General features: G+C 40.8%; 1 protein-coding gene across 2 annotated transcripts in view; it reads left to right on the top strand.

Annotated features, from left to right (window-relative positions):
- Positions 1–11,552, top strand: part of unc5db (unc-5 netrin receptor Db) — a 253,424-nt gene extending 241,872 nt beyond the window's left edge. For both annotated transcript variants that reach the window (XM_058636898.1, XM_058636899.1), the window contains 3 exons: positions 2,081–2,245; positions 7,176–7,354; positions 10,287–11,552. In XM_058636898.1, the coding sequence (XP_058492881.1) occupies positions 2,081–2,245; positions 7,176–7,354; positions 10,287–10,542 (600 nt within the window). In that variant the 3' untranslated portion in view covers positions 10,543–11,552. The remainder of the gene's footprint in view (positions 1–2,080; positions 2,246–7,175; positions 7,355–10,286) is intronic.
- The last annotated feature ends 2,294 nt before the right edge of the window (positions 11,553–13,846 follow it).

Below are 13,846 nucleotides of genomic sequence, written 5' to 3'. Positions count from 1 at the left end.
TTTACAATTTAAAAATGTGGTTTATGTATTAAGATATGACATACTGTACTTAGATGTACTCAGTAAATAGTCTGGCAGTGACGTTGTTGAGGATTTCTTTTTGACGATTTTTTTCAACTAATTACAAATACCAAGGCGTGACATTTATATCAAAAGTTGTGAGAGCAGTAAAACGTGCAGCACGAGCAAATAATATAATCATATATATATATTATAATAATTTATAATTACTGCACGTGTGCTAATCTTAATTTACGGCCGCGCAATATGCTGTAGGTTGCGTGTCGACCGGCCTTTTTACAGTTTGGGGGTGGAGAACAGGGAGGGCACCAATGAGCCAATAGGTTCATATTGGTGTGATCACACCCACAAGGAACTTATTGTGTTTGATTGACAGCTGTCACAAGATGTCTGTTTGTTTGGCATCATTTACTGTCACATACTCGCCGACAGAGACAATGAGACAAACCTGGAAAATAATTTCTTTGTTGCTCGTAACATTCATCTGATTTTGTCACGATTTATACTCCGTGCTTTCATACATCCCCCCCCCCCCCCCCCCCCCCTTTTAAAAAACATGAATCCTGCTGTCACACGAGGGTCATAAAGCCGGACACGGCTTGAGATTGATGGCACCGTGTTTTGCTTTCCACTTGCAGGAGCATTAAGAGGCCTTCTGTGCGTGTGTTTGTCCGCCGCAGCAGAGCTGTGTCCCTACTGTAAGGATGTGAATGCAGAGTGAGAGCGCTGCGTCTCAGATGCACCACTGTCCTCTCCGCGGCCTTATTTATGAGGGGGTTTCTTTCAGGATGGCAGGCAGGCAGGCATGGCGAACCTGCTCTGGTGGAGCAGGTGTAGAATAATAGCTGAGCGATGTGCCATACATCAAGTCAGCTTTTAGTGCTAAAAAGCTGAGCTTCCTGCGTCCATCACACCCCCACCTTCCCTTCCCTTCCCTTCCTTTATCTTCTCCTCTCTGCTGCTGCTGCTGCTCCTCCCCAACTCTATTATCTGCTGTGGTGAGCTTCTCTGGGCAGCCAACAAAAAAAAAAAGCCACAAGGGTTCATTCTCCAGTAGAACTCACCGGCCTGCTGAATTTAATACGCCAGGAATGATTTACACATCACTTTTTATATGCAGAGAACACAGAGACGGAGTCAAACAAAGGTCAAGGACGTTTCCCTTTAGATCCTGTGGTTCTCCAGGTATTAATTATACATTAGAGGACAAGTTTTTTCCCCTGTTCCCTACATATATACATACAGTATTATGTTGGGATAATCATGACCACAAGGGGGAGTCAGCATCTTTCCTGTCAGTCCAGGACCCAATGACATAATAATGACCTTATTTTTGCTTTAAATGCGTTAAGTATTTTAAGTATTTTTATATGTTTTATATATGTACGTTTTTTCAGTAAATGTGTAACATTTTTAACAATTACTTTGTTTATTTGTAGCATTGTTGACATTGTTGACAAAAAAATTGGGTGAATTATGTTCTAACATTACGACATTTTACAACACATAGTTTTTGTAAAGCAAGGTTTTTGTAGTTGTGTGATTACAATGCGACAAAGTATTTTCTAGGAATTGGTAGCGACATGTGTTTGGAACATATGATTTTGCAAGACTTGGTCACGCAAATAATGTTTTTTTTTAACAATTGTTTTTTTCACTACATTCATTTTTTAACAATTTAACAATGTTAATAACATTATTTCATGTGTTTTACCCTGTAAAGCTCCATAAGCTTGTTAATGCACATTTTCTACCTGAAAATATGCTTATAGATTATAGAAACAAACCATATTAAGGTCAGGCGTTGCACATTTATGTTTAAGAATGTAATACATATATATTAAATCATAATTTTACAGTTTTCACAAGAATAATTTTAGTCTTTTTTTCCCCCTCTGGATATTCATGACAGGAAATGTCAATATTGTCCCTTGCCTGGATATATTGGCTTCTTCTTTGACTCCAGCTGTGTGTCGATGCTGAGGGAGCTGAATCATCTCATTCAGATCATGTAGTATGTAAACACACACACACACTTCTCCTTCTTCTGCCACCTCAGGAATTCTCCTTCCCCCAAGTGTGGTGCAGCAACCAGCAGCCCCTGCACTGTGCCTTCTCTCTGGAGAGATACAGCCCCGCCACCACGCAGCTCTCCTGCAAAATCAGCGTACGCCAGGTCAAAGGCCACGAGCAGATCCTGCAGGTCTACACGGCCGTGGACGAGGTGAGGCTCTGCAGCTGCGGGGAGGTCGCTCGGCTGTCATGTGACCTTCCCGCAGGGCGTGTGCACTGAATGCTGGGCCGTCTCTCCTGAGGCCAACACCCTCTCTCTCTCTTTTTTTATTTTTTTTTATCACTAATATATGCTGGACGCACACACACACCAAAGATGCACCTAAAGGTTTTTTTCCTTTCCACAGACAAGACATTTTTCAGCAGGAAACGCACACGTATTACTGATCGCATTAGGTCACAACAGTGTTGCAGTGTCCGATGTGTTTGAAGCTGCTTAAAAAAGTTTGAGAAACTTTTAAAGCCCACACCCAAATTTGTACATCACAAATTCAGGACGATTTTCAAGATGCCCGCGAGCATCACCCAAAACGCTTTGATAGTAGCATGATTGACAAGTCCTATACAAATATATACTGATAGACACAGCAAGAATCCGTGCCACTGTGATTGATAATCTGACATGGTGACAGATCATGAAAGACAAAAATATATAATGTCGTCTGATCCCAGCCAAGATAACGCTAACTGACTCACCCATCTCTTTCTCAAGCATAACGGGGAACTACGGTGGCCTGCACATGCCAGAAAAGATGTAGTTCTTCATTGTGAAGTAAACTTCATTATTCATCATTACAAAATGTGCTAAGGCTATGAAAACAGAACATTTTAAAGCAACTTTATATTTTAGTATTATTCAGAAGTGTTATTTTATGCACAAATTTGCTCTTGTCACATTTTATATTGTGTTAAAGGTCCAGTGTGTACAATTCAGGCTTTTTTGGGACACTGTCTTAGTTGTATAAATTGCTGTTTGTCATATTTATATCAGGAACTGGGTCAGCTCTTCCAAGGCGGCCATTTTGGACCACCATGTTTTTACAGTAGCCCACAATGGACATACTTGACGTCTTTTGAGTTACGCTAATTGTGCTAACTGAAGGCTATATAAGTTCTCCAACACATTTAAAAAGGGAAGCGTGAGGTGAGGGATATTTAGCTGCGATATGAAACTTCAAAATGTTCCTAAAATATAATAATTCTCACTTAACATTCATACAGCTCGAGAAAAACTCACTATATCTCGGATAATTTAGTGAGTGGTGACAGTGAAGCAGCTCAATGGAATCCGCCCTTGACATTTCCACCTGTGCTATTGCTACAGAATGTCTGCCCACATTTACCATTTATATTTCGTTCCCTTTCATTCACCCTGGGACACACGTGTTCCAGCAAATAGCCTGGTTCACAGCGGCAGTCCTCTGTCAGCTACCAAGCGGCTCCACTGGAGCAGCCACGAGTTAGAAAACCCCTCCTCGTCCGTTTTGTCGTTAAGACAAGGAGAGGTTGTTACGACCGACTGCATTTTCACGGCCAGTCACAATCGTGTTTGTCCTACCTCGGGGGGTCACCAGCACCGTTTGAACAGATGGCGTTACAATCAGACACAGGTGAAATATTCTTTGCAATTACCTTTTGATGGTTTAATGGTTAAATCCCGCCGACCGTCACGGTCACTTATGGTTTGTCAGAGCAGAGGAAAGAATCAAAAGTGCGTGGAGGAGCTGTGAGTAAAGTTCAGGTCATCAGCGCAATGGTTTTGACATTTAGCAGCAAACAGACGAGTACGTGATGACAGGGAGAGTTTTGGTCGTCATTGTTTTACACAGTGGGTCGCCCAGGCTTTCACGTCTGGGTCTCACTTAAGAGACATGAAAGAATACTGCAAATTACAGTAGAAAAAAAAGCAATCAATTACAATTTAAGAAATAGCAATCATTAAAAAGGTAGCCATGATTTTAAAATAGTCATAATTATGCCAATTAAGTGCCCCATACTTGGATTCAAAGAGCCATTTTTAAAGCAGAAAACAGTGGGGGCTTGTGGGTAATGTGAGAGGGTGTGTGCACTGGGAGAGTCTGAGTGTGTGGACCACAAAATGAACATGAAGAAATAATGGCTATTTGAAACCAGTATAGATTGTAAGATATCTGGTTGTACCAGGCGGAAGATTACCAGCGAGAAACAAACATGGTGATTCCTTTGGTTGGGGCTCCTAAACGATGTGAGGTTCAAAGACAGTCGTTGTCATGTTCTTGCAAAAAATCATAGCCAAACCAATTGTGGTTTTGACCATGTAATCAAATGATATCTGGGAGGAGATTCCAGGGATTTGGGATCTCACAGAAACTCGGGATCACTTAAAAGCTGTTGCATGCGTGAGTGTGTTTTGTGTTGAGAAACAAACAAAGAAAAAAAAACCTGTGGACGAAGACATGGCTGAGAAGACCGAATCAACTTGCCTTGTACAAGTTACAGTTCTAAAGAAAAGTACACAACGTCCATATCCCGGTCAACTCGCTCTCATTGGTTATTGCAGGATAATTTGGCCAGATAATCTGTTCAAATCAGCCTAAAATCAGAAGACACCCATGATTGTCAGAATGGCCAGATTGGGACGAAATCTGGCCAATTATCCAAAATTAGCCAATTGTGGGGCTAGTTACTTGTTTCATTAAGTCAAGGAGTCATCATCATACATTATACCAGTGGTATAGTCTACGTGATATGCAATATACACCAAATACCCACTAAAAAGGGCCAGGATCTTATAACCACTTAATGATGCGTATCAATACTGATTATTGACAGAACTTACATTCAAGCTATTTGTTTTTGCTAATAAAAGTTGGGGACGTCAGTCATTGTCATTAGAAAACTAGTTAAATATAGTAATACAAAAGTTTTTGAAGGTAATTGTGCTGCTAGTCTGGCACAGTCTGCAACGATAAGATGTTAGCCTGATGCTAATGTTACTCCCATCAGCAGACATTACTGTAACCGCTGGGTTTAAGTGTACTTTTGTATGTCTTTGAATGAAGACGATGACACTCACTACCAATTTTTGATGATGTTTGTGATACTTTGTGATACCTTGTCATTGACGAGTGTCTCGGTTTGCAAGTTCAGTAGATAGCATTAGCCTGCTAGCATCCTTTTCTCATGGTAAACCCAGGCCACATCTCCGTCCAGGTTGATTATCAAACCAGTACTGTCATCGTTTAGTGTGTGTGCGCAGGTGCAAGCGACAGTATATTGAGTATATACTCCACTGCATTTTACGTACATCATAATCAATGTTGTACCCGCGTTTATTATCGGCATGTCACACAGTGTGATTTTGACTATGGATCCACGTTTTCAGACGATGTAAGACGACGTATCCCAATCTAAAAGTTGAGCTCCTGCCTATTTGACTGTGAAAATAACCTTTTGCTACAGTTCTCACTGTCTGTATCTGTTGAATATGTCATAAACACAAAGTAAAAGCACTCTAGCATTTCGGTTTCCCCTTCAACAGGCCTTTTTATTGTGAACACATTCATTCATCATCAATGATGAATGAATGTGGTTTCATCCTGGAAAGTCGGCACATTTCACGGCGAACAGAGACATAATTAAAACTATATTATTTATGGCTATTTTAAAGGAAAACCCCATGTAGTGCTCATGCACTGCATACATAATCCGCTTTAGGGTGGAAGGTAGCTTTCATTAGGAATGCAGTTTGAGCCAAAAGAATAATCACATTGTCTAATCTCTCTACAGTTTTCCTCTGAGAATTAGCAGTTAATATTTAATCTGAATGAACAATACTTTTTTTGAAAAAAGACGTGCAGTAATGACATCGCTCGGGTTTCTTGGCCTGAACTCTCATAGTTTGGATTTAATGAGTTGTAATAACACAAGCGAATGAATGACAGAACTTTTACATTGTGCGATAAGGAAAAGAGAAAATATTAATTCATACATAAATGATGGAGCTATATGAAAAGTTAAACAGTTAGTAGTCATAGTAAGTATTCATGTGCTGCTTTGTCGTATCTGGATTTTTATCTTTAATCGTCAAGTACTGTAGAAGGTCTTTGTGATTGGAAGCTCTCTAATAGAGAAGCACAGGTTTTTCTTTTGGAGGCAGGAAAAGTCGGTGCCAGTAGAAGTGCGGTTTTGCTGCCACAATTAAAACTGTGCTCAGCGTAAATTTGTGCAAAACTCAGCATTATGGAATTGATGAAAATTCCAGTGTTTTAGGCACACAACACACTAGAGTGCTGCTTGAGCCACATTTTCGCGGTGTCCTGATCTTCAGTTCTTCTTATTCAACTCTTCTTGAACTCTAATCACTGATTGATATAATCCAACGATCCTATTTTGGTTTACTGTGGATGGGTTCGATAGCCTGTGTGTAACTCCCAATCGAAACTGAGGTCAATCACTCATTGTACAATTTTACACTATATTTTCAGTGGGGTTTCTTTTTTTTTTTTTTTTTAATGCTTTAAATTCACCCTATTTTACGCCATATTTCACTCAAAGAACTTGAACTCATCTTGTCAAATGCTGTGACCAAACATGAGTCAAGCCCAACCCATCAATTCTGGATTTTTGACCAAACCCAGCCTGACCCAACAGGTACGAGTGGGGTATCCATGCTCTACAACACACTATGCAAACCTACCCTAGAGTTATACAAAATATAAAGAATGTGTAGAGTTACTTGGTAACAGGGAGGTGCAAAAGTGCAGAGATTTGGGGAAGAAAGTTTCAGAGAGAGTCAGAAAGAGACGAATAGCCAAATACAGAGGGTATTAGATTATATAAACGACTGATATTGTTGTATTTTCTCAAAGACAGACACCACCAGATGCCTCCACCGTTGCCCTTTTTGTGCACAGATTTTTATCTCATGTTCTAAAATGTTAAGCATACCTTTGGTGAATTATCCTGACCCAGTAAACAACACCCATCTGGCTTTCCAGGCTCCAAGTAAAGTGACATTTGCAATTCCTTTTTTTCTCTCTCTCTCTCTTCCTGAAGCCCCCCTGTCTGATTTCAAGCCTGTTTCTCTATTATTCCTCCAGACTGAAAAGGAGTCAGTTCCATTTTTTATGCAGACAGACTGCACCGTCACATCCCAGACGGGGCCCAAGGCCTTCAAAATCCCTCTGTCCATCCGCCAGAGGATCTGCGCCACCTTCGACACTGCCAACGCCAAGGGCAAGGACTGGCAACTCTTAGCCCAGAAACTCCACTTAGATCGGTGAGTTTTTACACTGTATGTGTGTGTGTGTGTGTTCTTGTATTTGTTACCTCTTTAGGACCTGGCCTAAACACTGACCTTGTCAGGACCAGTAGTCCTCATAGAGACCAAAAGCTGTTCCTGATGAGGGAGAACCTCATTACTGCTCATGACTCTTCCAGTAACGACCAATCAGTGGCCGGCAATCTGTTGACGTCACATTTTAGTATTGTCTCGGCTCGCTTGGAACCTCACCAGGTACCAGACCTGTTCCTAATGGAAAAGCAAAAAAATGAGTAGAGTCGAGCCAAGTAGTGCTAGAACTGCATAATTGAAAGGCCCATAACAGGTGAGCAGATTTGTTACTTTGCTATCTGTGGTGTAGAACCCGAAATACTTCCATTGCCATTTTTCAGAAGCTTGGATTATCCGGTTTATCAAAAAAAAACATCATGGTTGTATTTTTCTAATTGGCTGATAGACACTGGACACCTGTTTTGAAGCCTAAGGATTCACGTTTTAACCACCAATACCAAAAGTTCACGGACGTCACCGCCAACCTTATTGGCTCTTATTGGACGATACCAGCAGTCAGTCACACTGGTGTCCACTCACATGTGGCATGTTTTATTATATTGGTTTGTCTCTAAATGGGAACATCCATCCATGAATCCATTCTTCTACCGCTTTATCCTCCACATGAGGGTCGTGGTAGGCGAGCACTGGTGCCAATCCCAGCTGACATATAGGGCAAAAGGCCGGGTACACCCAGGACAGGTCGCCAGTCCTAAATGGGAACATAATTTACTTAATTGATATGTTTCATTGAAAAGGAGCTGAAACTACTGATTGAGTGTTTGAGGTAGACCCCTGTCTTCAAACTCAAAGGCTACATCCATCTTTTCAAACAGTCTATGGATGGGCCAAGAGGGCATTCAATGTGGATATAAAGCAAAGCTTCACCCATAGCGCCCCCTGTTGGATCACAGACTGATGTACTACAACTTGAATGGGTTTTAAAGTTTCAAGTGTGAATTTTACCTCCCCCAAGTTCAAACACATTTCCAAATCAATAAAGTCGTCTGTCTGTCTGTCAAATCTCATATTTAAAAGCGACAGCCCTGGTGACTAGTAATGTTAGCACAGATAATTTGATTGTCCTGTTTTCAATCCTCCTACAAATAAAAAATCTCTGTTAATAATCATAATGCACTGTTCTAAAATTGCCTCTGTCCTCTTGTTGTTTCCTTGGTTTCGGCTGGGAGGCAGCTTTAATCTGCTGTTAAGTGTATGATTCATGGGAGACCTCTTGTCTAAGAGTCCTGTGGGATTCCAAATTATCCACAAAAGCTTTCCTCTCCAGTCTTAACGTCTTTGAGCTGAGCCCGATGTGACCAATGGCTGCTGCAGTCTTTAATGCTGCTTGTTGTCGTCTCTCCTGTGAAGTAACTGGCAGGGGGAGCAGCAGTGAAACACTGCCCCCCGCTGGACACATTGCTCTATGATGCAGACAGGCACTGGTTGCACTCTATTGGCATGGTAACAAGCTCCCTTTTTTGTTTTGTCTTTCTAACTTTGGCAGCACCTGAGAATTAGATCCCCACCAAAGTGTGTGTTTGCCAGTAATTATTCATCATTTCTGATGCTAATTTATGATGGATTAGTTTTAATAGACTCTAAAGTTCACACTGTTTTGTTTGGCTTCATGTAAATCCAGATAGTTGTGTTCACAGCACCAGGATTATCCAATTTGTGTTAAATTAATTCGCAGTTGCAGACGGATGTAATTAGTTGATTTACTAAAGGGGATCCAAGCGCCCGTGTGGGTTGTTTTTGATATTTATTTCGCGCCAAGCGCCCGTGTAAGACATGTGAATTTTTTATTATGCGCTGCAACCTATGATTAGGTGTAAATTGCAGTAGTTTACCATTGTGGACAAGACAATAGTAACCAGAGTGTGAAAAATGAGGTGTTGCATCGTTTACTTGACAAGAAGAAGTGTTGGGAATCTCAGAGAATAATGATTTTTCTTTTTGTATTTATCCAAACCGTACCATTCATTAGCATCTAACTTGCCCAAGAAGTTTAATTCATTTGACCCTTTTTCCAAAGAAATGTAACAGTAATTATATGCTAATCTTTTGCCATTTAAATGTCCCGTTTGGTGCATTTGTAAGTGTAATTTATAGGGCATACAGGAGGTGTTGTAGATGGTGTTCATGGGAAGTTTAGTTCTCGTATGTATGTAGTGTAATCAAATACCAACAAATAAATGCATATCAACAACTCATGATGCAAAAACATATAACATAATATTGTCATAGTAGCAGCAGCTGTGTTTTCTGTCATGGATATAAAACCGCTGCCACCTCCACAACTAATCCAATCCATGTTGAGCCTGAAAGCTGCTCTGTTTTTCCCGCTAATCCGCTAAACACTTTTTTAAATCACTACACAGGCTTGATACGTGCTTAAAACATGATCACTCAGAGAACGCAGACCTCCACCAACGCTTAAACAACGCTTTACTGAACATACCGGCACCTGAAATCCACCTGATACCGATATCAGGTGACAAGCATGACAAAATGCATCTCGATTTGTCAAGATGTCCCCAAATGTGTGCATCAAGTAGCTGCTAATTCACAGCCATATCTGCAAGAGCTAATATAATATTATATTATGTTATATTCTATATTTCATATATATATATATATATATAAATATATATATATATATATGTTATAATATTGAATTGGTAACCATTTATTCAGGTTATTTCAACACATATACACATAAATATCAACTAAAAGGTTGGGAAAACTCTGCATATTGGTTTGTGTGGCCCAAAGAAACCTCCCCTGTGACTCAGTCTTTGGGTAATACTGGTGTAAATCATGATATTTTCAACTGTTTTAATGCTGAAATCTCTCCTTTTTTGCCCTCCCACAGAAACCTGGGTTATTTTGCCAAGCAGCGGAGTCCATCTGCAGTCATACTGAGCCTGTGGGAGGCTCGCCACCAGGACACTGCTGACCTTGACTCTCTTGCCAGCGCCTTGGAGGAGATTGGCAAGATCCACTCCAAAAGCTCCCCTAAGGACCAGGATGAGCCGGAGTCGGACTTCAATCACATACAGGCGGGCAGCCTGTGTGGAAAACTGACAAACGAGACGACGGACGACTCTGCTCCCGAATACACAGGCTGAGGAACCGGGGGAGAAGACAAAGTGCAGAGTGACAAACATGTGTCTGTGTACGCACACAGCCCGGGGATGGACAACACACTGTGGTCCGCTGGAAGGTCGTGAGGTTGTCGGTGAGTAGACGGCGGCGAGCGGCCGACCAATCACAGCAGGTCGAGGCGAGCCGATGCCTGCTGTGCATCAAACCCGCCCCCTCTCTCTCTCTTTGAAGAATCTGTCTGAGGATGGGCTATTTTTTTTTTTTGTCTCTGCATTTTTAATTTCCGTGTTTGAAGTTAAAGCTTTTTCCCACTCTACATCCATGTCCAGCTCAGAGGGTGAGAGGGCGAGAGGGCGAGAGGGCGAGGGAGGAGGGGTTTCCGTCTTTTCATGAATCTGTGTCAGAAGCGACCGGATCTCCTGCCTCCTCCTCTCTCCCCTTTTTTTCCCAGCAGTCCACACGACAGCTGGACACATTTGCATAAAAGTTCTCATTATAAGGTTTTTAAGAGTTTTTAAAGGTCCAGTGTGTAAGATTTAGGTGAAATATAAAATGAATTATGCAGATGTTTTTTCACCTAAATATTAACCCTATTATGATGGTGAATCAGGATTTATTTAGATTTTATGGCTGTAGAATTGTCAAAAAAATGTTCAATGAGTGAGTTCTTCTGCTTCCTTTTTTCCCCAAGATAACTTTCACGTCCCATATCTGACAGTTATTCAACCGTTTAGGAATCACGGTACTGAGAAGCTGACGTCACAAATGTGTGACGTGCCGGTGAATATCGTCTGCGATTGTGACGGTCGTTCCCGCGGAAGTCCCGAGGTTCTACCATAATGACAAGTATATGGGTGCAAATAGCTCTATTTCTCTGCTTTCCAGTATCCATCCATCCGTCTTCTACTGCTTTATCTGCCACATGAGGTTGCTGTGCCAATCTCAGCTGACGAATCGTCAGCCCATAGATTTTCTAGACATCACAAATGGTCTAGGAGTTACGGTAATGAGAAGTACGCATGCCAAATCCTGTCGGCGACGACAGAAGGGTTAATATAAATGATTGTTTTCATAACCACAATGTTTTTAATGGACTTAAAACCTTTTGAGATTTGATGATAACTGATGGTCATAACATCATAATTTCTAAAAAATTTAGTAAATGGTGACGAACGCTACTAATCTGCGTGTCGGGCTGCACTAAAGAAGATTTTATGTTACGGCAGACAATAAAGTTTCATCGTTTCCTTATTAAATCGAGAAAATAATTGTGGCTGCAACATGCGAATTCACCAGTAGATGTCGCTAAATCCCACACACTGTACCTTTAATGAAATAAAATGTTCCTTTTCTATATTTTTCCCCTGAAATCATCCCCTTGGGTCAAAGAATGAACGAGGACTCAGAGTTGTTTGTCTCGTAGTATCATTTTTAAAAGGAAGCTGAAGATTAATTTAAAAAGAAAATCACCCATTTTTATCTGTTAAAAAATGTTTATTCTATAGGAGATTTGAAAGGTCTGCGTTACATGATGATTTATACACACACACAAAACTTACATATATATATATACAGTATATATAGTTTAGAAACATTCAGTATTAGCCCCAGTCTAACCTTGAAGGACGGTGACAGGGTGAGGGAGGGGAAAAAAAATAATATCTACAGTATATGAGAGTTGTGGCGAAATGTGGCAGATTGAGATTTTTGGAACCGTGGCATTACAGTTGATTACAGTTTCCAGGGAGGAAAGAAAAAAAAGTCATTTTCTGGCACCACAGTGAGTGTATCACTGCGCCCCGTATCACCCAATGCCCGCCATTAACACGCGTCGCATTATAGCCCTCATATCAGGCCGTGACACACCCAACTGCCCCCCACCGCCACCTCCACCCACATGTAACACACACACACAGTGATGTTTTATCACTATGGAGGTCATGTGCACATAATTTTAAATTTACAATATTATTAATACAACACAAATCTGTCCAAGTCAACACTGTGCTGCATTATTTGAATGCAAGTAAACAGAAGCAGCCCTATTTTAACCTTAAAACTGTAGTGTGTTTAACAAAGGTCTGTTACATTCAACTCGTGTGTGTTTACGCGCATGTTAAAAGTCCGATCATTTGTTTTTTCTTTCATGTCATGTAAACACGTTAGTCCGATTAAAATCAGGTTTGTCTTAGTCAGACTAACATACCTGGATAATGCGATTCATAGTCCAATTAAAATCAAGCTTGTCTTAGTCGGACTTACATACCTCGATAATGCGATTCATAGTCCGATTAAAATCAAGCTTGTCTTAGTCGGACTAACATACCTGGATAATGCAATACATAGTCCAATTAAAATCAAGCTTGTCTTAGTCAGACTTACATACCTGGATAATGCGATTCATAGTCCAATTAAAATCAAGCTTGTCTTAGTCGGACTTACATACCTGGATAATGCGATTCATAGTCAGATTACTCCTGCATGTATATGCTTAGTCGGACTGGAGTCGGACTCTGCGTTTTGCGCACAATCCAAAAAGTTCTCCGCGGTTTTTGACCTGGACGACATATAAGCTGCTGCGATGTTGTCGGAAAAGAACAAACAACCACACGATGGCGCCAGTGAGAAAGAAAGCACTACGGAGAAGACTCACATTTGGAAACATACAGAACCACTACACAATCTGTTTTTTTGTGACGTAAAAAGGTCAACAGGAAACAGACTCGATATGCACTAGCTTATATAGAGAGCTACAGCGCCACCTATGGAGGTTGAGTCATACACACACGGCCAATAAATTGATTTCTTTTTTACCTGATAAAGGACACAGCAAACAAATAATGTTACACAACATTTCTGTTCACAAATTCCAAACGGAGGCGGCATAACAACAGCAGCAGTAACAAAAGTAAGTTACATACTGCAGCTTTAACTCTCTTCCTGGTTTTGTTATGGTACCCACGTGTGTTTGCAAAACCCAGGTTCTGTATCAGGTGGCTGGTTTGGTCTGGAAGAGTCCGATGTAAGACCTTAGGACCCATATCCCAATTCCATTCTTGTAACATTCTTGAAGGTTTCCCCCCCCCATGCTTCCATTAAAGCTCTTCATATTTTGAAGTATTTGTGATTGTTTATGATTTTTTTTCACAAAAAAAAAAACTAAATTAGCCTCTGTTTTTCACAGTATTGAATAGAAACCCGCTCAAGTGGAACATGTTTGCCTGCATTTTCAGCTCTTCGGGAGGAAAATGAAGCATCTCGTACTTTGAAGCATCTTGTTAATTCAGAAAAACAAACCGGGTAAAATGTTCTCATTAATTCAGAAAC

This window comes from Solea solea, chromosome 8 (genome assembly GCF_958295425.1).
Source record: "Solea solea chromosome 8, fSolSol10.1, whole genome shotgun sequence".
NCBI lineage: Eukaryota > Metazoa > Chordata > Actinopteri > Pleuronectiformes > Soleidae > Solea > Solea solea.
This window is presented reverse-complemented; position numbering and strand designations above follow the sequence as displayed.